Source organism: Canis lupus, chromosome 1 (assembly GCF_048164855.1).
Source record: "Canis lupus baileyi chromosome 1, mCanLup2.hap1, whole genome shotgun sequence".
NCBI lineage: Eukaryota > Metazoa > Chordata > Mammalia > Carnivora > Canidae > Canis > Canis lupus.
In genome coordinates this window covers 112014329-112038348 of record NC_132838.1, presented here as the reverse complement: position 1 = coordinate 112038348, position 24020 = coordinate 112014329, and the positions used below count along the sequence as shown (strand labels likewise).

Here is a 24020-nt window from a genome sequence, read left to right as displayed (position 1 = left end):
TGCCCAGTTCCCAACTTAAATGTGGTGGAGGCTTGAGGGGGCTCAAATGCCCCTTCCCCCTGTTCTACCATGCTGGGGACAGTTCCACAACCACTTCTGAAAGCCCTGAAAAAAAGGGAGATATCCCTGGCCCCGGGGGAGCTGGGAAGCACACCTCACGAGCATCTAGGCCTCCAGCCCAGGACTCAGAAAGGGACAAACAAGACCTAGGAATGGGCTCAATGGGTTAGAATCCCAATTCCCGGCCACCTGCCACTACAGGGGTAAGTTGCCAGGGAGAAGTGACAAAGAGCTCCTTCCCTATCTAACCCCTGAAAGAGAGCCCCTCATTCTTTCTAGGACCCCAGGGCAGGGGTCTTAAGGCAGCCAAGACACCTGACCCTCAGAAGGGAAGCAAAAACCAAACTTATGACAACAATCTGGGGCCCTCTAGGAGGTTCAGGAGATTTCTGAGTAAGAGGGGCAGCTACTCCAAACCAGATCACCTTTATTGAGCTCATCTTGTGTGTGCGCGCGCGCTCAAGCATGTGCAAGTGCATGCAAGCACATACTCTAGGCCTGGGGCACCACCCCATAAAGCTGGTGGGGAAGTAACTTCTGCTTCTCGTTGCAACTGTAGATCCATCGGGGCCGGACAAACACCAAGGAGGGGTTGTCCATCAGGGCCTGCAGGGTGGGGAGGGGTGAATACAGGAACATGTGAGTGAGGTGATGGTGGAGGTGACACAAGGGCGGGCTGGGTGTCCCTTTCCCCACCCCTCTGGAGCTCACCTCCTCAAAACTGGGGTCCCACTCTTGTGCAGTGATCACAAACTGGACCCGGTCACTCATATAGTCCTCAAGTTCCCTGGCAGGAGGCAGAGAGTCAGTGTCTCTTCTCCTGACATCCGACTCCTCAACCATTCTCCAAGGCTGTCTTCCCTTCATCCTCACCTCCATTCCCTACGGGCTACCCTGTGGGCCCCCACTCTCCCCGAGCCAGCCTTGCCACAGCCACAATACCAAGGGCTCCCACTACTGCTAATCCTTTCAGAAGGTGAGCGGGAAGAGGGGGCCTCATTGTAGAGAAGAGGAAGAGAGGGAAAGTTATACATCCCGGGGGGCCCAGCAGAGCAAGCAGAGCCTGTGCCCATCCAGCAGGCTGTACCCCTTCTCCATCTTCCCAAGCGCCTTCCTTCCCACAACTTAGCATAATCCCTCTCTGCCCTCGCCCCCACCCCTGGAGACTGACCCATTGAAGGCTGTGACATATCGCCTGAGCTTCCGCCGCTCGTCCCCAGGGAATTCTCCGTACAAGAAGAAGTGTTTGCCCTGGAAGAAGTCTGCAGGAAAGATGGTGGAGGTGCCAAGTGTGAGGCGCCTGGAGTTTCAAAGCACCAGCCAGGAGCCACAGAGCACTTGAAGGCAAGACCCGAAGGAGGCCAGTATAGTGGCTGGGAGGCCTGTTCATTCATGCCCTGGCAGAGACATTTGTCACAAACGGTGATTCTCAGCCAGGCCCATAGAACTTTTCTGGGAACTGGAGTTTTGTTTTGTTTTGCTTTGCTTTCATGGTGAGAGACAAAATGACTATTACTGCTATGTGTTTCTTCCATGAGGTACATCACAGATGGGCTGGTGGCACCTAGCTCATGTGGCCCAGTTCACAGCCTTAGAGCCTGTCACTTGCTCACCCTGGCTGTCACAGTCCTCTACCAGCCAGTGCCTTCCCCGGCTCTGACCTTCAGGACACCTCTGTTCTTTGTTCCATCTTAACATAGTTCTCCAAATCATCAATCTGCGGATGACACTTTTGGGGCTTTGGAGGATCAAAGTACTTTCCTGCCCATCAGACCCACAGGGAACCGTATAGAAATAGCCTCTTCCAGTTGCCACTGACCCTCACCTCTGTGCAGACCCTGGCTGCCTAGCTCCTCCCTCCATTCTCTGTTGGCCAAGGTTCTCACCCCTGCCTGTCCCATGCCCCCTGCACTCATGTTAGGAGGACAAATAGCAATGCCATCACCACTGAGGCCCCAAGAGACCCATGCCCATGTCACCTGTGTGCCTGGGTGACCTCCCATGCTGACAGACCTGAACCCGAGAGGCAGGTGAAGGAGGCACCATTGGCACTTGAGTAGAAAGCCAGAGGGGGTCATGCCCAGCCCTGGGCTGTGATGGAGGCGGTCACAGCAGGAAGTCAGGAGGGGGAACAGAGAGGGAAGTCATAAGAGGGTGTCTGCTTCCTAAGACAACAAAAAGGTAGCAGAGGCAGGGATTATGGGGGAAGGAGGTGGGGAGACAAATCACAAGTCATGGGAAGCAGCCTCAATCCAAGGGTTGGGTGGTGGGAGTCACAGCTGAGAACTGAGAAAGGCAGATCCCATGTAAGGAGGCAGGGAGGGATTTCCTACCTGGGAGCTCGGGAACTGGCAGGTCAGGAGACTCTGGGGGACCCTCGTGGTCTGTGTTCTCGTCTGTGGATCCTGCATACGGGTCCTCACCATTTTCCCCCTGGTCAGGGGGCTGCTTCTGTTCCCTCTGCTCAGCCACCCTGGGAGAGACAACAGGGCGTGGGGGAAGAGCATGCAGACCAGATCCCCCTCCACCCAAGTCTGGGACTACCTCGACACCCCCAGCCCCACCTTACCTTCTCAGCTCATCCTCGGTATCCCCAGAATCTTCTGCCCCATTGCCCTGTTCTTCTGCAAGTGGAAGCTTGGTCAATGAAGGGCACGTGTTTGGTAACCTTCCTTCTTGGTCTCTCGCCCAAGCACAGATGCAGGCATGCCAGGCCTCAACCTCAACTGCCCTCCAGATCCAGTTATCTGGGACTTCAGCCTCCCCTCCCCTAGGTCCACTGTCTGGGATCCAGCCCTACCTCCCTTAGATACAGGAGTCTGGGTTTCCAGCCATCTTCTCCCTCAGATGCAGGAGTCCAGGCCCCAGCCCCTTCTCCTCCCTTCAGATCTGAAGGATCTCATCCCTCTCTTCTCCAAGAACCCAGCAGTCCAGGTCCCCAGCCCCCTCTTCTCTCAGGCTTAAGACCTAAAACCCCTTCCCTCCCTCAGACCCAAGAGTCCAGGCCCCCAACCCCTCCTCCCTTAGGTTCTGACCTGACTGCTCCCCCTCACTGTCCGTATCTTCCTGGGGCCCTGGTGAGGCTGGTTTGGTCTCTTCTGGGGTTTTGGGTCTCTGGGGTGAGCTGGGTCCTGCTGCCTGAGGCAGCTTAGTTTTGGTCTGGGGGCGCTGAGAAGGGAAGGCAGCATGGGTATGAGTATGTGTTCTTGCTGAAGACAAGGATGGAGAGTCTGGGGTTCCACAACAGACCCATGTCTTCCTCCCACTGCACCTTCCCCACCATGGCAGGGGGCATAGGACCTTTTGGGGAAGCTTGGGGGCCTCATCCCCGCTGCTGCCGCTGTGAGAGCCCCCCTCATCCTCACTGCTGGAGCTTGGTCCTGCCATGAGGTACCTAGGAGGAGGAATCAGGCCTCAGACAAACGGCATATCGTGTCCTCCAGAGGATATGGGGTGGGCGTGGGGGCCAGTGCTCAGGAAGCCACAGCAAATGGCATTTACTAATCATTCAGGATGCCCTGGCTTCCAGGTTTGGAAGGGCCCCACTGAACCCATCAGTCACCACAGCCACCCACAGCAGAGACATGGGCCTCACTGGCTTGCTTCCCCGCCCTCTTGGGAAAGAAATGCCCCATTTCAGAAAGGAAAAAAACAACAACAACCCAGAAATAATTTTCCCCTTTGAGAATCAAAAGCAGTTTCTCATTAGGAGAATACCTATCAGTCAAGGGAAAATCCTCAAAAGCAAATATGTTTTTAAAGACCTTGACACTATATTCATGGCATGGGACCTTAAGTGGCTGACACTCCAGGAGAAGGGGTCCCTAGCTCTATCACAACAAGAACAGCTGATGCTTACATGGGATTTCCCACATGCTAGGCACATGCGCCTTTTGCAGCAATTTCTCCAGCCTGCCATGCTTCTCAGTCTCCCTAAGCAGACTTCACAGAGCCCTGAGACCCTGGGAAAGTCCTCCCTCCTCCTCAGCAGCCGTGCAGCCCCTGCCCTGCCTCTCAGAAGCCTGCTGACGCTGGAGGAGCCCGCCTGTGTTCCCCACTGGCAGGCCCTGGTCTAACCACTCTCCAGATCCCCGGCGCTGCCCAGTGTGGGGACAAGGAGCAGGGTCAGCAGGTGCACACACATATCCGTATGAAGTGCATGAATGTGGTGAGGCCTCACCTCCGGGAGGGCAGTCGTCGCCGCATTCGGTGACAGTCCAGCACCCACTCTTTCCGCACAATGCGGCCTCCAAGGCCTAGGACCTGGCTGTACTTGGGGGTGTTGGCAAAGGCACAGCTGGTGGGGCAGCAGAAGGGAGGGTGTGGTCAGTCAGGTGTGGTCTGCGGTGGTGGGTGGGGGAGGGGCGCAAGGGACAAGAGATGAGGATGGGGGAAGAGAGAAGAATGAGAGAGAGAGAGAAAGAGATGGATATGAGAGAAACAGAAAAAGATGTTAGGAGACCAAGGGAAAGATGCAGGAATCAGAATAAGAAGCAGATGATAGGACCAAAGAGATAGAGACAGGGCAGCCACGGTGGCTCAGCGGTTTAGCGCCGACTTTGGCCCAGGGCGTGATCCTGGAGACCCGGGATAGAGTCCCACATCAGGCTCCCTGCATGGAGCCTGCTTCTCCCTCTGCCTGTGTCTCTGCCTCTCTCTCTCTCCCCCTCTCTGTGTTTCTCATGAATAAATAAAATCTTAAGAAAAAAAAAAAAAGAGACAGACGGTAGACAGGCAGTCAGGGAGAGAGAGAGCAAGATGGAGGAGCCAGAGGGAGACAGAGAAGCACCAGGGGGCACAATGGGGAGGAGGGCACAAGCCTACATGAGATGGGTGCTGTCTGGAGTCCAGTCTGGCCGATACTTGGCCCCCAGCTCTAGGGCCTTGTCCCGGAGCTCTGAGCGGAAGGGGTTCTGGAAGCCACTCAGCACCACCACCACACCCTGAAGGATCTTCCCCAGCTCCTGCGGGCCAGCTCGTGGTCCCCTGGGCTCGGCGCCTTCTCGGGTCTTCCCTGGCACTGTGCCTCGTGCTGGGGCAGGGACTGGGGTGGCTGGGGTGCGGGTGGGAGCTGGCGCTGGGGAAGCCAAAGAGTGGATTCACTTAGTGCTAGTGGGACTAAACCCCAGCTCCTCCTCCCTCAGACCCAGGAGTCCAGGCCCCCAGCTGGGCCTCCTCCCCAGGACATAAGAGCACAGACCCCTACAAGAACAAGGAAGCCAGTGCTCACGTTTGGGTCTCTTGATGGCAGGTGGTGAGGGCTGGGCTGATGGTTTGCTGGGCGTCTTCCTTTCTTCTTGGTTCAAATCTAACTTTCTCTTCCTTTTGGGGGACTCTTGAGGCTGAGGGGTTAGGATGAGTTGAGGCCTCTCAACTCTCTCCTCCCTTTCCACCCAACCAGGTGACAATCTCACCTTGGAAGTGCTGCCTACTGCCCTGGAGGCTGCAGAGGGTGAAGAGGTGGCACTAGAGGCCTGCAGTGTAGCAGCTGCATAGCTAGGTCCTGCTGGGTCAGTGGCTGCAGCTACAGAGGGAGAAAGCGGATCTGGGTGATCTAGGCCCTGAGACCCTTCGCTCCTACCCATGGGAGAGAGTGTTGTTCCCAAAGCCCAGTAGTGAGTGATCCAGGGGTCCAGACCCCCAGCCGCCTCCTCCCTCCCACCCGGGAGTCCCTAGGCTCTTCCTTCCTCAGACCCACGTTGTGGTTCCAACCCTAGACTGACGACCCAAGCTTCCACACTCACCTGGGGAGGTCTTATTGATCCGGCTGAAGAAGAGGGCCCCAGGTCTCAGGGAGTTGGCACCCTCATCCTCCTCCTTCACACGGAACTGGCCAAGCTTGGTCACTTTCTAAGGTCTCACAAGGTCAGCACAGTGAGTGGCTGTTGGCAGGTGGGGGTGAAGTAGTAGGAAGAAGACTCTGGGGGTGGGTGGGTAGAGCTTACCTGGGGTGAGGCCTCTACCTCCTCTTTGTCTGGGGCGCTGTGAAACCGTATAAAACTCAGGCCATAGGGGGAATCCTGGGAAAGAGAGGTGGGGGTCATAAAGCCTGGCTAAGGACAGAGCCTGGCTCCAAGCCCCTTTCACTTGGGAAGACCCCTTTCTAGCTCTTTCCCTCTAATGGACACACATGTCTAGGGAGGTGCCCGGAGAACACTGATGACAACAATAACATCTAGCCGCTAGCAAGCCCTAACTCTGGGCTGGACTCGGCTGTAAGCCCTTTATGTGCACTAGCTCTGTTAGCCTCATGGCAAATGGCCAAGGCTGCTGGGTGTCCAAGAGAATCCTCTCCTGCATGCCCGAATTCCTGACTACAGAATGGGAGGGAGCACTATATGCCACTTCTGGAACACAGAAATGCTCCAGACTCTTTTCCACTCTTTGGGCTGGACGCAGAGCCATGATCTTGAGGAGCCTAGGTCCCTGGATGACCAGCCAAATACTCCCCAAGACAGGTCTGCTGGTAAGAAGTCTACCTCCACTGTGTGGGAGTATCATGACATACTTGAGTCTTGTCGTTACCACAGCTTAGCATTCCTACCTCACAGCAACCCTGTAAGGATCGGGAAACTGAGGCCAGAAAGGTTAAGGCACTTGCCCAAGGTCACACAGCTAAGAAGTGGGGGACCCAGCGTCTGATTCCAGATCCCATGGTGGTAACTGTTAGACTATTCCTCTGCCAGGTCAGCTGCCCCCTTCTCCCATTCCCCTCTGAGATCCTGCAGTTCACCTTTCCCAGACATCCTCTAGAAAATGAAGTGTCACCTACAGGAAGGATTGCAATCCTACTTCAGAGACCTCTGGAAGCCAGCCTCCTCACAAGCCCCCTGGGGACCAGCTGCCCCGTCCTCCCAGCCCTCTGGGACTCAACACTGGCCCCTCACCTCTCTCCATGCCAACTGAGGACTCTACACCCCCAGCTCCCGCCCCAGATACCTTGCTATAGGGCTGGCTGCAAACGATTTTGACACGGTCCCAGCGCTTCTCAGCTGCTGCCCGGACCAACTTATCTGGCCCGAAAATGCGAACACGGTTGGGGTTGGAGCCACTGCGGCTCTCAGAAGGGGACATAAAAGATGAAGTGACCAGCAGCACCTGGGAAAAGGAACACAGAAGAAGAAGCAGGGCTGGCTGATTGAAATGATACTTGCTAGGTGCCGGGAAAAAAGCAGGGGCCCTATTAGGGTCTAGGGAGTCACCGGATCGAGACTGCACCTCCACCTGCCCCAACGCCTTCTTCTTTCTTTCTTTCTTTTTTTTCTTTTAAAGATTTCATTTATTTATTCATGAGAGACACACACGCACACAGAGAGAGAGAGAGGCAGAGACACAGGCAGAGGGGGAAGCAGGCTCCATGTAGGGAGCTTGACGTGGGACTCGATCCTGGGTCTCCAGGATCACGCCCTGGGCTGAAGACAACACTAAACCGCTGAGCCACCCAGGCTGCCCTGCCCCAACGCCTTTTTCTTCCCCTGCTTCTGCACCTCCAGTCAGCTTCTCCCTGACACAGGCCCCAGAAAGATCCTGCAACTTCCGGGTCTAAACAAACAGTCTCTGAATTCTTTCAAAGGGTCTTCTATATCTGGCCATAGAGCCAGCTACACAACCTAAAGAACTCTCCGAGCAGAGAATTGTCACGACGACTGGCATAATACTCAAATACCTTTTGCAAATGCACGGTTGAGCGCATGGAAAGTAGAGGAATTATCAGAGGCCAGAAAGGAGAGAGCAGAATCCAGAGATCCAGGAGAGCTGCACCTGTTATAAGTGATTCTCTTGGGGCTCAGCGCTGAGACACTGGTTGGGGACATGTCAGCTTCTCCAGCTGCTCCTTTTCAGGCCCTGCCAGTAGGAGGAGCTACAGAGAGGCTGAGAGGCAAAAGGAAGGACTGTTGCCCCACCATCTCCTTGCAGCTCTGGGAGCATCACTCCTGGTGTGTTTGGGCTCCTGCAGAGCCCCACCCCAGGACAGCAGAGGAATCTGGTTTCAGTGTCTTAATATCTGCAGAGCTGGTTTCACCTGGCCCCTCTCAGGGATTCCAGCGCCAGCTTCTCCAGGTTTGAGTTTCAGCTCTGCAGAACCCCGCTTCCAAGCTTCTAAACATTTCAATAATTCCATGTCCTTTTGTTCCCCCAGCCCCTGGGGTGGCACCTGCTCCCTGCATTACTTCTTCACCACACCTTAGTCTTCTTGCCTCTTGGGTTCAATATTAGTTGCTAATTCTTTTTTTTTTTAAGATTTTATTTATTTGAGAAAGAGTAAACAAAAGAGCAGGAGAGGGATGAGGGGGCAGCCTGGGTGGCTCAGTGGTTTAGCGCCGCCTTCAGCCCAGAGCTGGATCCTGGAGACCCAGGATCAAGTCCCACGTCGGGCTCCTTGCGTGGAGCCTGCTTCTCCCTCTGCCTGTGTCTCTGCCTCTTTCTCTCCCTCTCTGTGTGTCTGTCATGAACAAATAAATAAAATCTTAAAAAAAAAAAAAAGGGAGAGGGATGAGGGTCACAAGGAGAGGCAGACTCCCTGCTCAGCAGTGAGCCTGATGTGGGGCTCCATCCTGAGATTCTGAGATCATGACTTGTGCCGAAGGCAGATGCTTCACTGACCAAGCCACTGAGGTGCCCAGAGATATGATAAAACTTTAACTAAAAAGGCACTTACTCAGTTTCCATCGTTATAAATAGAATTTTAATCCAAATCTGTTTGCCAAGAAGAACAGAGAACTTTTTTTAATAGTCTCAAAGACTGCTGACTTTGTTAAAACAGCTAACAAGCAGGGTTTAGACTAGGTGACTCTAGTGCTTAGGGAGCCTCTGTAAATAAACCCAAATCTACACCAGAGTCAGAAAATGAAATGCAAACACAATGAATCATAAACAGCCAACTAAATTTCTCAAGTCTGAGAAAATGAAATTCAAGAACAACTTAACAGCAAAATAACTAGACTTCCCAAATGAGGCAACTGTTTAAACTCCAGCCAATTAAATCATGTCTTTGGCTTCCTTTGGCATCTTCTCTATAAAAAGCTCTGTCCTAGTCTGCCCACAGAGCACCCCTAATCATTTTCAGTGTGGGCCCCCAATATGAATTGTTTGTTCAAATTAACTCTTCAAAATTTCATGTGCTTCGATTTACGTTTTTGCACTTTATATAACCTTTAGAATGTTTGCCAAAGGAAAACTTCATCTGTGAAAATGTGTCTCACAGATCAGAAAAAGCAACTGATAAAGTTCCAAACACATTCACGAAAAAAAGCTCTCCATCAAGTAATCTAGAGAAGAATATCCTCAACCTGACAACACACATCTATAAACAAATCTCCAGCTGACATTGTATTTCATGGTGAAGACTCAATGCTTTGCCAGTAAGATCAGGAACAAGACAAGGATGTCTGCTCTCATCACCTCTGTTTGACACAACACTAGAGATACTAGTCAGTGTGATAAAACCAGAAAAAGAAAAAAAAAAGCATAAAGATTATAAAGAAAAAGAAAACTGTCTTTATTCACATACAATGTAACTGCCCAAGGGGGAATCCCTGGGTGGCTCAGCGGTTTGGCGCCTGCCTTTGGCCCAGGGCGCGATCCTGGAGTCCCGGGATTGAGTCCCGCGTTGGGATCCCGGCATGGAGCCTGCATCTCTCTCTGCCTGTGTCTCTGCCTCTCTCTCTCTCTGTCTATCATGAATAAATAAATAAAGTCTTAAAAAAATATATTCCAAAGGATCTACACAAATCCCATGGCATTTTCCTACAAGAATAACTAAATTTAGCAAGGTCACAAGATACAAGGCAATATACAATTATCACTTGTATTTTTTTTCATGCTATCAACAACTGGGAAATAAAATTTAAAAATTAAAACAAAACAAAACAAAACAAAACAAAAACATCATTCAAGGGCACCTGGGTGCCCGTGCAGTTAGTTAAGCATTTAACTCTTGGTTTTAGTTCAGCTCAAGATCTCAGGGTCCTGAGATCGAGCCCTGTGTCAGGCTCTGCTCGGTGTGGATCTACTTGAGATTCTCTCTCCCTCTTCCTCTGCCCTCCCCTTAAATAAATAAATCTTTAAAAAATATATATATCATTCAAATAGCATCAATAATTTAGGCAAGAATTGGGGCACCTGGGTGGCTCAGTAGTAGAGCATCTGCCTTTGGCTCAGGTCATGATCCTGAGGTCTTGGGATCAAGGCCTACAATGGGCTCCTCATGGGGAACCTGCTTCACCCGCTGCCTAGGTCTCTGCATCTCATGAATAAGTAAATAAAATATTTTATTTAAAATTTAGGCAAGAATCAATAACAGATGTTAAAACAAGTTTGTGGATAGATGAGTTATTTATATAGTCTCCAAGTATTTCCCCACAATACTTATTCATTACACGGGGCAAAACAATAATTTTATATTGAACGAATCTGGCCTGCACTGCCTTTACAAAATGAACCAAGTTAACATCATCAGTCATAGAGTCAGTAGCATGTGTTCCATGATCCAATGTACTGAGAAAAATACAACATCGCTTGTGTGGTGTTCTGGCCAAAGGTGTATGGCCTAAATTTAATTATCAGGAAACATGAGACATTTTGTACAATAAGTGATATTTTACAGAGTCACTGACCTCTACTCTTCTAAAATGTCAATGGCATAAAATACCAAGAAAGTCACAAGAATTGTTCCCAGAAAAAGGAAACCAAGCAGACACAACAAATCAACACAATACATTGATTCTGAATTTTCTTTTGCTATTAAGAACATCATTGAAATAATGAAGAAAATCTGAATAATGTCTGAGATCAGATGACACAGTACTACATCAAGGTTAATTTCCTAATTTTGATTAATTGTACTGAGGTTAAGTAAGAGAGTATCTCTCTTTCTAGGAAATATCCACTGTATTTATCAGGAATAGATAACACAAAATCACATATGCAATTTACTTTCAGTTCAGTAAAAAAAAAAAAAGTACACCTGTGTTAACATTTGGGGGATGTAAAAACAAACAAACATTTGGGGGATGTACATAAAGATTATAAGGGAATCCTCTGTACTACTTTTGCAACTTTTCCTAAGTCTGGAATAAATGAAGTTATTCATAAGCTGGTTTTAAAATTTACATGGAAATAAATGCTAAGAATCTAGAATAGATTCTCTTGAAGACCAAAGCTGGAAGTCCACCACAATCTGATTTCAATATTTACTATTTTTTTAAAGATATTATTTATTTATTCATGAGAAATACAGAGAGAGAGAGAGAGAGAGGCAGAGACATAGGCAGAGGGAGAAGCAGGCTCCATGGAGGAAGCCTGATGTGGGACTCGATTTCGGGACCTCAGGATCATGCCCTGAGCCAAAGACGCTCAACCGCTGAGCCACCCAGGTATCCCAATATTTACTATTTTTTTTAATTTTTTATTTATTTATGATAGGCACACAGTGAGAGAGAGAGAGGCAGAGACACAGGCAGAGGGAGAAGCAGGCTCCATGCACCGGGAGCCCGACGTGGGATTCGATCCCGGGTCTCCAGGATCACACCCTGGGCCAAAGGCAGGCGCCAAACTGCTGCGCCACCCAGGGATCCCAATATTTACTATTTTTCAAAAATATTTTATTTGTCAGAGACAGAAAGAGAGGGAGCATTCACAGTCAGGGAGAGTGGCAAGCAGAGAGAGAAGCAGGCTCCCCACTGACCAAAGAGCCCAATGTGGGACTCAATCCTAGGACCCTGGGATCATGAGATGGAGCCACCCAGGCATCCCTCAATATTTCCTATTAAGACAATATGGTATTGGCACAAAGATAAACATACCTGTTGATGAAACAGAATAGAAAGCAAAGAAATAAACCTACACATATATGCTCAATTAATTTGCAATAAAAGAATCAAAACAATTCAGTTGGAAAAAAGAAAAAAAAATTTTTTTAAAGATTTTATTTTTAGGTAATCTCTACACCCAGTGTAAGGCCAAACTCATAACCCTGAGATCAAGAATTGCATGCTCCACCAACAGAGCCAGCCAGGCACCCCAGGGAAATCTTTTTTTAGAGAATTTTCAACAACAACAGCAACAATAAGAACAAAAAAAAAAAAAAAAAAAAATGACCTTTTCCTCTACTTCACTCAATATACAAAAATTCATTTGAGATGAATCAGATATAAATGTAAAATCTAAAATTATAAAGCTTCTAGAAGAAAACACAGAAGATGGAGGTAGGCAGAATCATGGTGCCCCAAAAAGGTCCATGTGCACCTGTGGACTTTGTAGATGTGATCAGGTATTTTGAGATGAGGATATAACACTGAGTTATCCAGGTGGGCCCAGTGTCATCACAAGGGTCTTTAATAGAAAGAGCGAGGCAGGAGAGAAGAGAAGCGAGGATGGAAGCAGATGTTAGAGTACTGTGATCACTGCCTTCGAAGATGGAAGGGGCCACAGGCCAAGAAATGCAGGCAGCCTCTAGAAGTTGCAGTAGGTAGGGAAATGGATCCTCCCCTTGGGCCTCTAGAAGGAACCTAGCCCTGCTAATACTAAGATTTTAGCCCACTGACACTGATTTTGGACTTCTGACCTCTAGAATTGTAATAAATCAATACAGGGATTATACTATTACTTTGAGACAGGCAAATATACCTCATAGGATGCAAAAGGCACTCAAAAAAAAAAAAAAAGAAAAGAATGAGAGAGAGGGTGGGGAGGAAGGGAAGGAGAAAGAAAGGAAGAAGCTTAAAACCATGACTGATTGGACTTCATCAATTCATCATGAGGCACTGTTAAGACAATGGAAAGGTAAGTACATTGACCGTGAAGAGCACTGAGTGATGTATGGAAGTGCTGAATCATTACATTGCACACCTGTAACTAGTATAACACTGTATGGTAATTATACTTTAATTTAAAAAAAATTTTTTTTAAAGATAGCCAAAAGGCAAGTCATAGACTAGGGGAAAAATCTGCAACACATGAATCTGAAAAAAAAAAAAAAAAACAAACAAACCCATGATTAACATCCATGACAAAAAGACAAACAATCCAATAAAAAACAAGCAAAATACCTGAAGAGACACTTCATAAAAAAAGATAAAATGAATGGCTAGTAAGTATGTGAAAGGTTACACAATGTCATTACTTGTCAGGAAACACAACTTAGTCATAATACCACCACATCTGAATGGCTGAAATTTAACAAATTAAAATGACTGGTAACATCAGGTATAGGTAAGGATACGAAGCAACTAGAACTCTCAGCTTCTGCTGACAGGAACGTAAAATGGCACCGCTTTGGAAAATTTCCAGTGTCTAATGAGATTAAAACGTACATCTACCCTACATGTACTCTTAGGTATTTACCCAAAAGAGATCTCTGTGCAGAGGTCTGTACAAAAATGTTCACAGTAGCTTTATTTGTAATTGTCAAAAAGTGGCAACAGCCTAGATGCCCATCTAGGAGATGAGATGGAGGATGGATAAACAAATTGTGGTCTCTGCCTAAGGTGAATGATACTTGGCTGACATCACACACACACACACACACACACACACACAAAACCCACCCAGGACAGTGAATGAGAAAAGCCAGACACAAAAAAGAGTACCTACTGTAAAATTCTACTTATATGAAATTCTAAGATAGGCAAAGCTAGTCTGTAGTGACAGAGAGACTAGAGGCTGCCAGAGCCGGCAAGGGTCGGAGGATGGGGGTGCGAGGGACTTCCTGAGGATGCTGGCAATGCTCCATGTCTTGACCTGGGGGGCGGTTACACAGGTGCCTACGGTAGTTAAAAGCCCTTGAGCTGTACATTAGTATCTGTGCATTTTATCGTATGCAAAATATACTTCAATTAAAAACAACTTCTCACAGCAAGGAAAAAAACTCATCTTGTAGAAAACTGGTTTACTATTTAAAATTGTAAACTTGTTTTTTCAAGTAGGTTTACTTCTACCCCAAAACATTTTGTGGATTAGCCAGCTGGCTAACTATGATCTCTCCCAGTTCTAATGAATTCAACTAATAAGAAAAGGATTGTGCCAACTTTTAAAATATTTGTAACAGAGTGGGGCACCTAGGGCTTGGGTGGCTCAGTCAGTTAAGTGGCTGACTCTTGATTTTGGTTCAGGTCATAGTTTCAGGGTCCTGGGATCGAGCCCAAGTCAGGCTCCACACTTAGCAGGGAATCTGCTGAAGATACTCCCTTTCCCTCTGTTCCCTACCCTTCATGCTCACACTGTTTCTCTCTCCCTTTCTCAAATAAATAAATCTTCAAAAATAAAATAAAATAAAATAGGGGTGCCTGGGGGGCTCAATCAGTTAAGTGTCTACCTTCAGCTCAAGTCATGATCCCAGGGACCCGGGATCAAACCTGAGTCAGGCTCCCTGCTCAGTGGGAAGCCTGCTTCTCCCTCCCTCTCTGCCCTTCCCCCTGCTCTCTCTCTCTCTCAAATAAATAAAACCTTTACAAAAATAAATAAAATGTCTGTAATGGAGCAAAAGGCAATCCTTCTCTTATAAGCATCTGTCACATATGAAGTGACTAGCAGAGGCATCCCAAACAATGCAGAATCTCAATTTGCCAGGACATCTGTGAGAACCCCTGGGACCAGAGACAAGCAGTTTTGCTCTCAAGCAGTGATGGCCTCTTAGACCAAACAAGTGCATCTGGTTATTCATGCCCCTGCCCCTGGCCCCCATGCAAATGTGGGTCTCTGCCCTGGTATGCAGTTTATCACCTGTGTCTGTACCTCTAGAGGGCACAGGGTTGTGTGACTTGCCTCCACCCCAGCCGAGACCCCAGGGAGGAAGCAGTGATGGGGGCACCTGGGGTAGGGATCAGTATGGGGCCCATCACAAAGCCCTGCTTACCTCATAGTCTTGCTCCCCTGCCCCTCCGGCCGAGCTGCCCACCAGCACCTCCACGAAGGCCGAGCCGTCATTGCCGATGTCCACACTGTGGATCTGTTCTTCCTTCTCCAACTGTGGGAGGAGGAAAGCCCACTGTAAGTGCCTGCTCTGTCCCTGGCCTCACTGTGGGACCTCGGGAGAGTGATGACCCCCATCTGGGCTGCCATGTCTCCTTGCAATGTCAACTCTGACAGTGGGAGCCAGGGTGAGGGGTGCCACTGTATCTCCTGCATGTAGCACAGGGCATGGCCCAGAATGGAGCTCAGAAATCTTCACCGAATGTATGCCTAAGCTCCCACACTAGCTTATGGAGCCCCAACTCCTTCAGACTCTGCCAGATTGGCACGGTACCTGCCACCATGGAGTGCACCCTGATAGTACCTGCCAGGGTTCTAACTTCATTCAAATAATCATGTGCACAAATGGCACATCTGTCGCCTCTACCCTCTAATCACACAGGACTCTGAGGAAGCTCCCTCAGGATAGGGGCCTGGTGTGGGTTTGCTCATCACTGATTTCTGGGTTTGAATCCCAGCTGCAAAATGCAGTAACTAAATGGCCTTATCAGCCAATCTCTTGGAGCCTCGGTATCCTTATCTGTAAAATGGGGATAATCACCAAGTCCAGGAATATACACATGAATACTATGGCCACACTGTACAGCATGTAGTAGGGCACTGTGCCCCTGTCAGCCAGGAGGCATTGTCAGTCAATGCTCCATAATTACTTTTTGAAGGAAGAAGAGAGCTATCTCTCTGGAGGAAGGTTCCCTGCAAAGGTCCTGCCATTCCCGTCTTGACAGTTGAAGGCACAGAAAGCCTTTAACTGGGGGCAGAAGGCAGTTAGGAACGCTTCTTCATTAAGAATGTTAGTTAACTAATGGCAGTTAGTCCGAGTCTCTTCTCTTTGGTTCCTAGAAGGATAAGTTATTACAACACTCAAAGGTACCTAGTCCACCACTCCCCAGATCATCTGAAGCTCCAGTCTGCCTATCACCCTCCAACGGCAAGAGGTCGCCCAGATTTTGCCTACACACCGCCACAAACAGGGACATCCTTACATGGGAGTTAGGAGCCTGGACTTGGGGTGAGGTTCAAGTCCAGCCTTGCCATTTCCAAGCTGTGCAAGCCTGGGTGGCATGCAACTTCTGAGCGATGGTTCCCTTTTGCGTGGAATGGGTGGGCTGTCCTAATAACCCTCCTCCTGAGAGGCGCTGAGATGACTCAGAATAAAATCACCACAATAACACTTGCAGCAAACATCTAAGTGCTCACGTTGCACCAGACATGTAATACTTGCATCTCCTCTCCTCACAACGGCTCTGCCATGCAGGGGCTATTATTATCTCCACTTAACACATGAGCAAACGGAGGCAGGAAGCGGTTATGTAACTCCCCCAAGGTCGCACAGCTGGTGAGTGGCAGAGTCGGGCCCAGAGCCCAGGCAGGTTGGCTGGAGTCCACGCGTGCTCCTCCACCACATCACACGTACGCTAGAGAAATAGGCGGTGCTGAGGGAAGGGGCTTCCCACAGCTCAGGCAAGTTGGCCTCCTGGTGCTTCCCCTGCCTCCACGGCTGAGCCCTGGGGTGGTGTGCGGTGCTGCCCAGGTACACAAGAAATCCTAGCATGACTTCTCAGCCTCCTGCCACACTTGATGGCTCTCCTCCAGCCACTTCAGCCTTCCTTCTGTCCCAGGAACAGGCCAGCTCCTGCCCACCACAGCGCCTTTGCACCTGCCATTCCCCTTGCCTAGACCACTCTTATTTTTCTTCAGTATCACCACTTAATGTTATGTAACTACACTTTTTTTTTTTTGTAACTACACTTTTAATTTGCATTTGCCTAGCATCTGTTTCCTCCACCAGACTTTTAAGCTCCATGAGGGCAGAGACAATATCTAAGTCATTTTCCACTGTGTCCCAAACACCAAGCATGGTGTCTGATCCTTCCTAGCTCTGCATACTTAGTCTGTGATGCTGGAGCAAAGAGTTTCATTTCACTCCTTCTGCCTGTTTCCTAATCCATAAAATGGGCACAGTAACAGCTTCTAACTCACTGAGTCGTTGTGAAGATTCAAATAAGGGATACATATGAAGCCCCTTGGATAGTGCCTGCCCCAGAGCAAACACTCCATAAATGTCAGCTGATACTATTCCCACAGAAGGCCTTCAATGCATTCGTGATGGACAGATGGATGGACAGACAGATGGATGGGAAGTGCTTAGTAACCATTTGCTGAAGGAACAAACGTCTCCTAAGTTGTAACTCAAGCTCTGCCCTTCCTGATCAAGTGGCTTTGGTGAGCCACTTGCCTCAGTGTCCCCATATGTCACAAAGGAATCATCAAGGCCAACACTTTCAGATTCTCACTATGTGTCAGGGGCTTGGTATATCTGTTTCCTACTGCTGCTGTAACAGATTACCAGAAACTTCTGCCTCAAAACAATGCCTCTTATAGATAATGGAGGTCAAAAGCCTGAAATTTGGTCTCACAAGGCTTCAATCCAGGGGTTAGCGGGGCTGCATTCCTTCTGGAGGTCCTAGGGGACAATCTGTTTCCTTGCCTCATTTCCAGCTTCTAGAAGCCACATGCATTTCTCAGCCTGTGGCCCCTTCCTCTGCCTCCAAACCCAGTGAGGGTATCACTCTGGCCTCTGTTTCCATCTTCACATCTACTTCTCTGGTTCTCCTGCCCCCCTCCTTTCACTTATAAGGACCTTGAGATAAAAAAAAAAAAAAAAAAAAATAAGGACCTTGAGATGACACTGGGCTCCCTCTTGTCCCCCAAATAACCCACAATCTCACCCCTTCGAGAGCCTTAACTTCATCACATCCATAAAGTCCCCTATGCCACTTTACAGTGACATATTCCCAGGTTCTAGGGGTCAGGATGTGGATATCTTTTAGAGGCCATTATTCTGTCTATCACAGTTGGCTAAGCTCTTCATGGGCCGGACATCACTGAATCCTCACCTCACAACCACCTTAGAAGGAAGAGTCTGTCAGTCTCCGGTGTTACAGATGGGGAAACAAGCTCAGACAGGTTAAAGAAATAGTTCATGACACATGCGGCTAATGCCTGGGAGAAAAACCCGACCCAGTTGCCCGCCTATAGCCCAGCACTCCTTTTCAACTCCCTTATTCCAACCCTTGAGGTAAAACTCAACAATCTCTACCTCTCCCACAAGCACAAGGCTCAGTATGTATCCTAAGTGAATGATCTTTTTTTTTTTTTGCATATATTAACTACTTCTATTTCAAACATGCACATGTATTCCCTTATATTTCTTCTTTTTGATAAAGAATTTCCGACCAAAGTGTTCATACATGGAAATGGCCCAAACGTCCATCAATTTATGAATGGACCCACATTGTATGGCATCCCCACAGGATGGAACAGAAAGTGCCAACACACACAACACGTAGGAACCTCGAAAGTATGCTCGGTGAGAGAAACCAGACACAAAGGCCACAGTATATGATCCTGTTTGTGTGAAAGGCCCAGAAGAGACCAATCTACAGGGACAAAAAGTGGATCAGTGGCTGCTAGGGAAGCTTGGGGAGCAGGAGAGAGGGGAATAGGGAGTGACTGTCGAATGGTGGTGGGGTTTCTTTTGGGCAATGAAAATGTGCTTGATTAATGGCAGTGACTGCAGAACACCATCAATATGCCAAACCCCACTGGACTGTACACTTTAAGTGGCTGAAATGGTGAATTTCAAGTTCTGTGAGTTTTCTCTCAAAAAAAAAAAAAAAAATTAGGGGGGGTCCCAACTGGCCTCAGTCAGTGAAGCGTCCAAGTCTTGAGCTTAGGTCTTGAGCTCAAGCTCAGGTCTTGAGCTCAGGGTCGTGAGTTCAAGCCCTCCAATGGGCTCCAGGCTGGACATAGAGCCTACTTTTAAAAAAAAAGAGTGAGTGTTCAGTTTCAGCAGACAGGAGGCAGGCTTGAGCACGAGATGCTGGTCATCTGTGGCCAGGTTCACGTGCACCTTTCTCAGGAAGACCTAACTCATGAAAGAAAAACAAATGGGGCTGGTAAGGCCCACAAAGTTCCTGAGAGACCTTCTGTGTTAAAAAAAAAAAAAAAATTTGTTCCATGTCCAGGAAATGCAGGGTTATGCACCATTCAAAGGAATAAGGTCAAACTCTACCCAGTGCCAGTAGATCTCCACCATCTAGCTTAATTTAAAGAAAACAAGCAGAATAGTGCATATGCTGTGTACTTGGTAAAAGAGGTGGACAAACATGGTTATGTGTGTTCAGTGACCCCGGAGGGCCACGTGAGAAACTGCTAACAGTAGCTGCCTATGGAAGCAAGTGGGAAAGGCAGGCATAAATCCTTTAGTGCCTTTTAAACTTTGCACCATATACATGCAATACTCATTCAAAGAACTAATAAAACTGCAATGGTGTTCTTTAGCCGGGGAGTACTCTACAGAAATGAGAACGAACCATCTCCAGCTACACCCACCAACATGGAGCAAAGTAGCCAGACACGGATGTCTATATCGGATGCTTCTGTCTACGTAAAATTCAAAACCAGGCAAAACGAAATCTGTGCTACTGAAAATCAGAGCGGTGGTTACCTGGTGGGGGGGGCAGTGGCAGGAAGGAGTGCATGGGGTCTGGGGGGCCGCTGTACACCTGCTACACATCAAATAAGGGAAAGACAATTTAAAATGTCATGAGGGCAAACTGAGTGGTTACAGAACTGCTGAGAAACCACCACAAAACGTGCACCACCTTGCTGTTAAGCTTAAGCATTTCTTCTAAAGGGCACACGTCACTCGGCCACCAGAGCTACCTGGATCGTGTCCCAGCCACACCCTCCAGCCCGGGAGTGGTTAGCCAAGGGGCTGGAACTCTTCCTGGCACAGCGATGGGTTATCCATGGAGCCTCCATCAGCTACTGCCAGCAAAAAAAGGTGTGTGTGGCTGTCACGAGAGCAGAGGGATGAACCCTGTGTGGCAATCCAGATGTTGCATAATATACTTGGGAGGAAAACAATGAAGGGTAGGAGAACACCCCCCAGATTAATCCACATGCACTGGGATCTGGAAATGTCTGCCTTTCTGCTCACTTGACAAGAATCAGAATTAGCATTTGGTGGATCTGGACCAGGAACTGGACCCTGCACACTGGCAATAGCCAAATGCAATCAGACTGCCCCCAGTGTCTCTCACATGGGAGAAATTAACAGCCACCATGAGGTCGCCTTGCCTCTGTGCTTGCTCCCTGCACTTTATTTGCCATAAGGAAAGCAGGATTTTGTGAGAAGCTAAGCCTACACCTGTTCCTCCTTTGCTTGGAGCCCTTCAGGGGCTCCCAGCTCATCCAGAGTAAAAGCGCAAGTCGTCAGAGTGGCTTTCAGGCCTTCAGTGTTTTGGGGGCCTTCCACGCCCCCGTTCCATTAGCTCATCTCCTACCTCTCCCCACCCTGGATAACTCCACTGGACCCAAACCAGCCTCCCTGCTGTTCCTCCAGCATGCAGGCGCCTCACAGTCTGTTTCCTCCCCAGATATTTACAAAGCTCCCTGTGCTCAACATCACCCGCTCAGGGAGGCCTTCCTGGATCAATATTAAAGGCAAATCCTTAGGGCGCCTGGGTGACTCAGTCAGTTGAGCATCTGCCTTTGGCTCAGGTCGTGATCCCGGGGTCCTGCGATCAAGCCTTGTGTCGGGCTCCCTGCTCAGTGGGGAGTCTGCTTCTCCCTCTCTCTGCCTTTCTCCTCCATTAGTGGTCTTAGTCTCTCTCTCTCTCAAATGAATGAATAAAATCTTTAAAAAAAAAAAAAAAAAAAAAAGCAAAACTTCTTGCTACTGCCTCCTCCCCCAGCCGCAGTATTCCCCTTTCCTCTTAATGGTTTCATTTTCCTCCACAGCACTCACCATCTATCTGGTGCTTTACTTACTGGTTTGTCAGTCTTTCCCTCCTAACATGAAAGCTCCACAGGACTGACGTATTTTTGTCTTGTGCTGTCCACAGGACCTGAAACAGCGCCTGGCCTAGAGAAGGTGCTTCCTAAATAATTACTCAGTGAATGAAGGAACCTAAGAATCCATTCACTCCAGACTCTGTCGGTCCTGCCCTTGTGCTGACAACTTCCACTTGTCTGTCTCCATCCAGGTCAGGTTCTGATTCCTAACTGCCACGTGGACCTCAGAGGTCCCAAAGTCACAGCACACCTGGACACCCCAACTGAAGGTGTCAGCTTCTCAAGCTGCCCCTTCTCTGGGTTTCCCATTTCAGTGACAGCTGCAATATCTCCCTCAGTCTCCCCAGCCAAGAGAATCCTGTGCTCGCTCTGGCCCCTCTGGTTCCCTCAACCCCGTGTCATGTCTCTCCTGCCTCGGGTCTCTCTGCTCTCACTGCCACTGGGGTAGAGAATGGAATGTGATCCTCCTGGGGTCACCTGATCCCTAAGAGAGCCCAGCAGAATCATCACCTGGTAATAAACACATGAATCCCTCCCTTTACACAAACATCTACGTGTTGACAGAGCACTTCTGCAGACATTATGTCACCACATTTTCACAATAACCCTTGGCTTAGATCTCATTATTCCCAATGGACAGGTGAAAAAACAGGTTTAAAGAAATGAAAAAATGTGCCTGAGGTCACAGAATGAGTAAGACAGAGAGATGGGGACTTGAATTCAGGTCCCAAGACTAAATCATGAACAACCTGTACCTCCTTCAGTGTGTGTGTGTGTGTGTGTGTGTGTGTATTTTTTTTTGTACCACCCTCAGTTTAAAACACTGGCTCTTGGACAAGTGGCATAACCTCTCTGGGACTCCGTTTCCTCATCTCTAAAATGGAGGTACTATTAGACTTAGGTCATGGGTTTTTATAGATTCAATGAGTTGATCCACATGAGGTGTTCCAAACTGTAACTGGCAGTTGTAACGTTAAATCAATGTCAGCTCTCGTTATTATTACTATGTTAGGGACTGAGGAGATGTTCAAATTTCTAAAATCAGAAAGTTTTATAGGTCTGTGTATTTTTCCTGGGGAGAGAATCCTCAGCTTCCAATTCTAAAAGGGCTCTGTGACTCCAAATTTTTTCAGAACCACTGGGCAAGAGAGAGATTGAGAATGTGTTCGACACAATCATGTGAGCCTTGCCCTGCAACATCCCTCCCCAAACACCCCTCCGTTCAGAAGTAAGGAATAGAACCAAGATCAAGAAAGCCAGTGTGTGAACACAAAGCAGTGTGACAAAGTGGTTCACAGCACCAATGTGGGTCTGAGTCCTGCAAGCCATTGACTGACGGTGACAGGGGCCCCTCTGTCACACCACACTTGTGAAAAGAGATCATGAAGATGAAACACCCAGGCCAGTACCCAGCACAGAGCAGATGCTTCAAACGCTTAGCTTAGCTCTCTCCTCCCACCCGTTTCTTATCCCTGACAGGAACAGCCCGTCGAATTCCATACCATATGGGGTCAAACCACCTTCTCCTCCCAGCCTCCCTCCACCTTCACAGTGCTGGGATAAGACTGGGTGAGAGCACTCAGAAGAACCCGGCAAGCATTCCTGAACGGACGGAGACTGGCCACTTCACCCCTGCACTCCACTCTGCTTCAGTCTTCCCATCTTTAAAATGGGATTGATTGGTTTCCATGATCTTCCAAGAGACCCCTTCCAGCCCTGTGCCCACTGACTTCAGAAGCAACCTACCCAGGGGCCATACGTTGATTCCTTTTTTTTTTTCATACATTGATTCCTAAGGTCATCCTGGCCTAGTCCTTGGGCCACCCTTGTCCTCTGCTAAGGGGCATAGCCATCACACGGCCCATTCTCCAGGGAAGAAAGCTGAAGCCCAGAAGGGAAAAGTGTCCTAACCCACTGGCAGCTGGCTCAAGAGCAGTGTGACTGGACCCTGAGTCTCCAGACTCCCCTTAGGAAGCAGACGGGGGGAGGGCAGGATCACCTGGAGCACCACAGAGATGGTCTTCTCGCCTGCCTTGGCTGCTCGCCATTTTCTGTAAGTGTCCGCCTTGAGAAGGTTTTCGGCACAGTGGGTCTGGAGATAAGAGTGGAAAAGGGAAAGTAAGGGTACAGGGAAGCGAGCTCGGTCCTCGGCTCTCCGGTTATTCCTTTGAGTCCTCCGGAGCCGTCCGCGCTCCCCCAGATTTAAAATTCCCCGTTAGTCCCACCACACCCTGCCTCGAGTCCTCTGGAACACCCGGGATGCTCCCCAGTTCCTCCTTTCCTGTCCAGAAGCTCCCCTATCTCTCCCAGAATTCCCCGATAGCCTCCTGGAACCCCCCCCAACCCCCACGACCCGCCATGGACTTCCGTGAAGTTCCCTTTCACACTCCCAAAGTTCCTGTAGCGCCCCCGCACGGATTCCCTTACGTCTTCCAGCCTCCCCCCCACGCCAGTTCCTCACCGAGTCCTGGCTACTGCAGGACACCACATGGCGGAGACGGATCTCCGGCATGTCAACGTCTCGGGCTTCGCCTGGCGCCAGAGATAAAAGAAGGTCCGAGCTTGGGGGGCGTCGAGGGGGGAGCGCTCCCCGCGCGGGCTGGAGTGCGCAAGCGCACAGGGCTCGGGCCTTTCAAACCGCGGCGCGCCGGCGCTCCCGTCGCCGCCGCGCAAGCCCAGTTCGCGCTTCTCCGGAGCGAGGCGCTTGGTATCCTAGCAACGGGCTTTCCCCCTAGGCCCCGCCTCTCCTAGGCCCTCACCGCGCTCTAGCCCCGCCTCCCGGTGACGTTCACTCTCTGCTTTCTCGGCGCCTGGCAACAGGAGCGGGCTCCGGGATTGGCTCCTAAAAGAAATTCGCCCTTCTCATTGGACGACGCAGTCACCGCCCAAATTGAAGCCTTTAGAACACTAGAAGACCCAAACCTGAGTGATTTTTTTTTGCAGGGACCCTGGAGCGTACCGCTACGGGGTCCTCTACACGGGATTTCTGAAGTTACGCTCCTCCCCGCTACTCCGCCACCACACACACACACGAACAAAATCTCCGTTCTCTTATGCCTGAGGCCAGGAGAGAGTGGATCAAAGATCTAAAGAAGGCACAAAGCATGCATCCAAACGAGATACACACA

At 49.3% G+C, this 24020-nt stretch overlaps 1 protein-coding gene across 5 annotated transcripts; it reads right to left on the bottom strand.

The window, feature by feature from the left end:
- Nucleotides 1-467: 467 nt before the first annotated feature.
- Nucleotides 468-23567, bottom strand: XRCC1 (X-ray repair cross complementing 1). 5 transcript variants are annotated; one of them, XM_072775633.1, is made up of 17 exons: nucleotides 23354-23567; nucleotides 22892-22984; nucleotides 14915-15025; nucleotides 7000-7158; nucleotides 6006-6080; nucleotides 5805-5910; nucleotides 5475-5584; nucleotides 5291-5402; nucleotides 4885-5137; nucleotides 4241-4357; nucleotides 3361-3454; nucleotides 3096-3228; nucleotides 2630-2684; nucleotides 2394-2533; nucleotides 1232-1322; nucleotides 772-847; nucleotides 468-666 (listed from the first exon to the last, which is right to left on the bottom strand). In XM_072775633.1, the coding sequence occupies exons 1-17, from the start codon at nucleotides 23402-23404 to the stop codon at nucleotides 553-555; spliced, it is 1890 nt and encodes a 629-aa protein (XP_072631734.1). In that variant the 5' UTR covers nucleotides 23405-23567; the 3' UTR covers nucleotides 468-552. The 5 variants fall into 5 exon arrangements, 2 of the variants coding, with proteins under 2 accessions (XP_072631734.1, XP_072631743.1); XR_012007252.1 differs by lacking the exon at nucleotides 1232-1322 and having other exon boundaries at nucleotides 23354-23566; XM_072775642.1 differs by lacking the exon at nucleotides 14915-15025 and having other exon boundaries at nucleotides 23354-23566.
- Nucleotides 23568-24020: the final 453 nt, after the last annotated feature.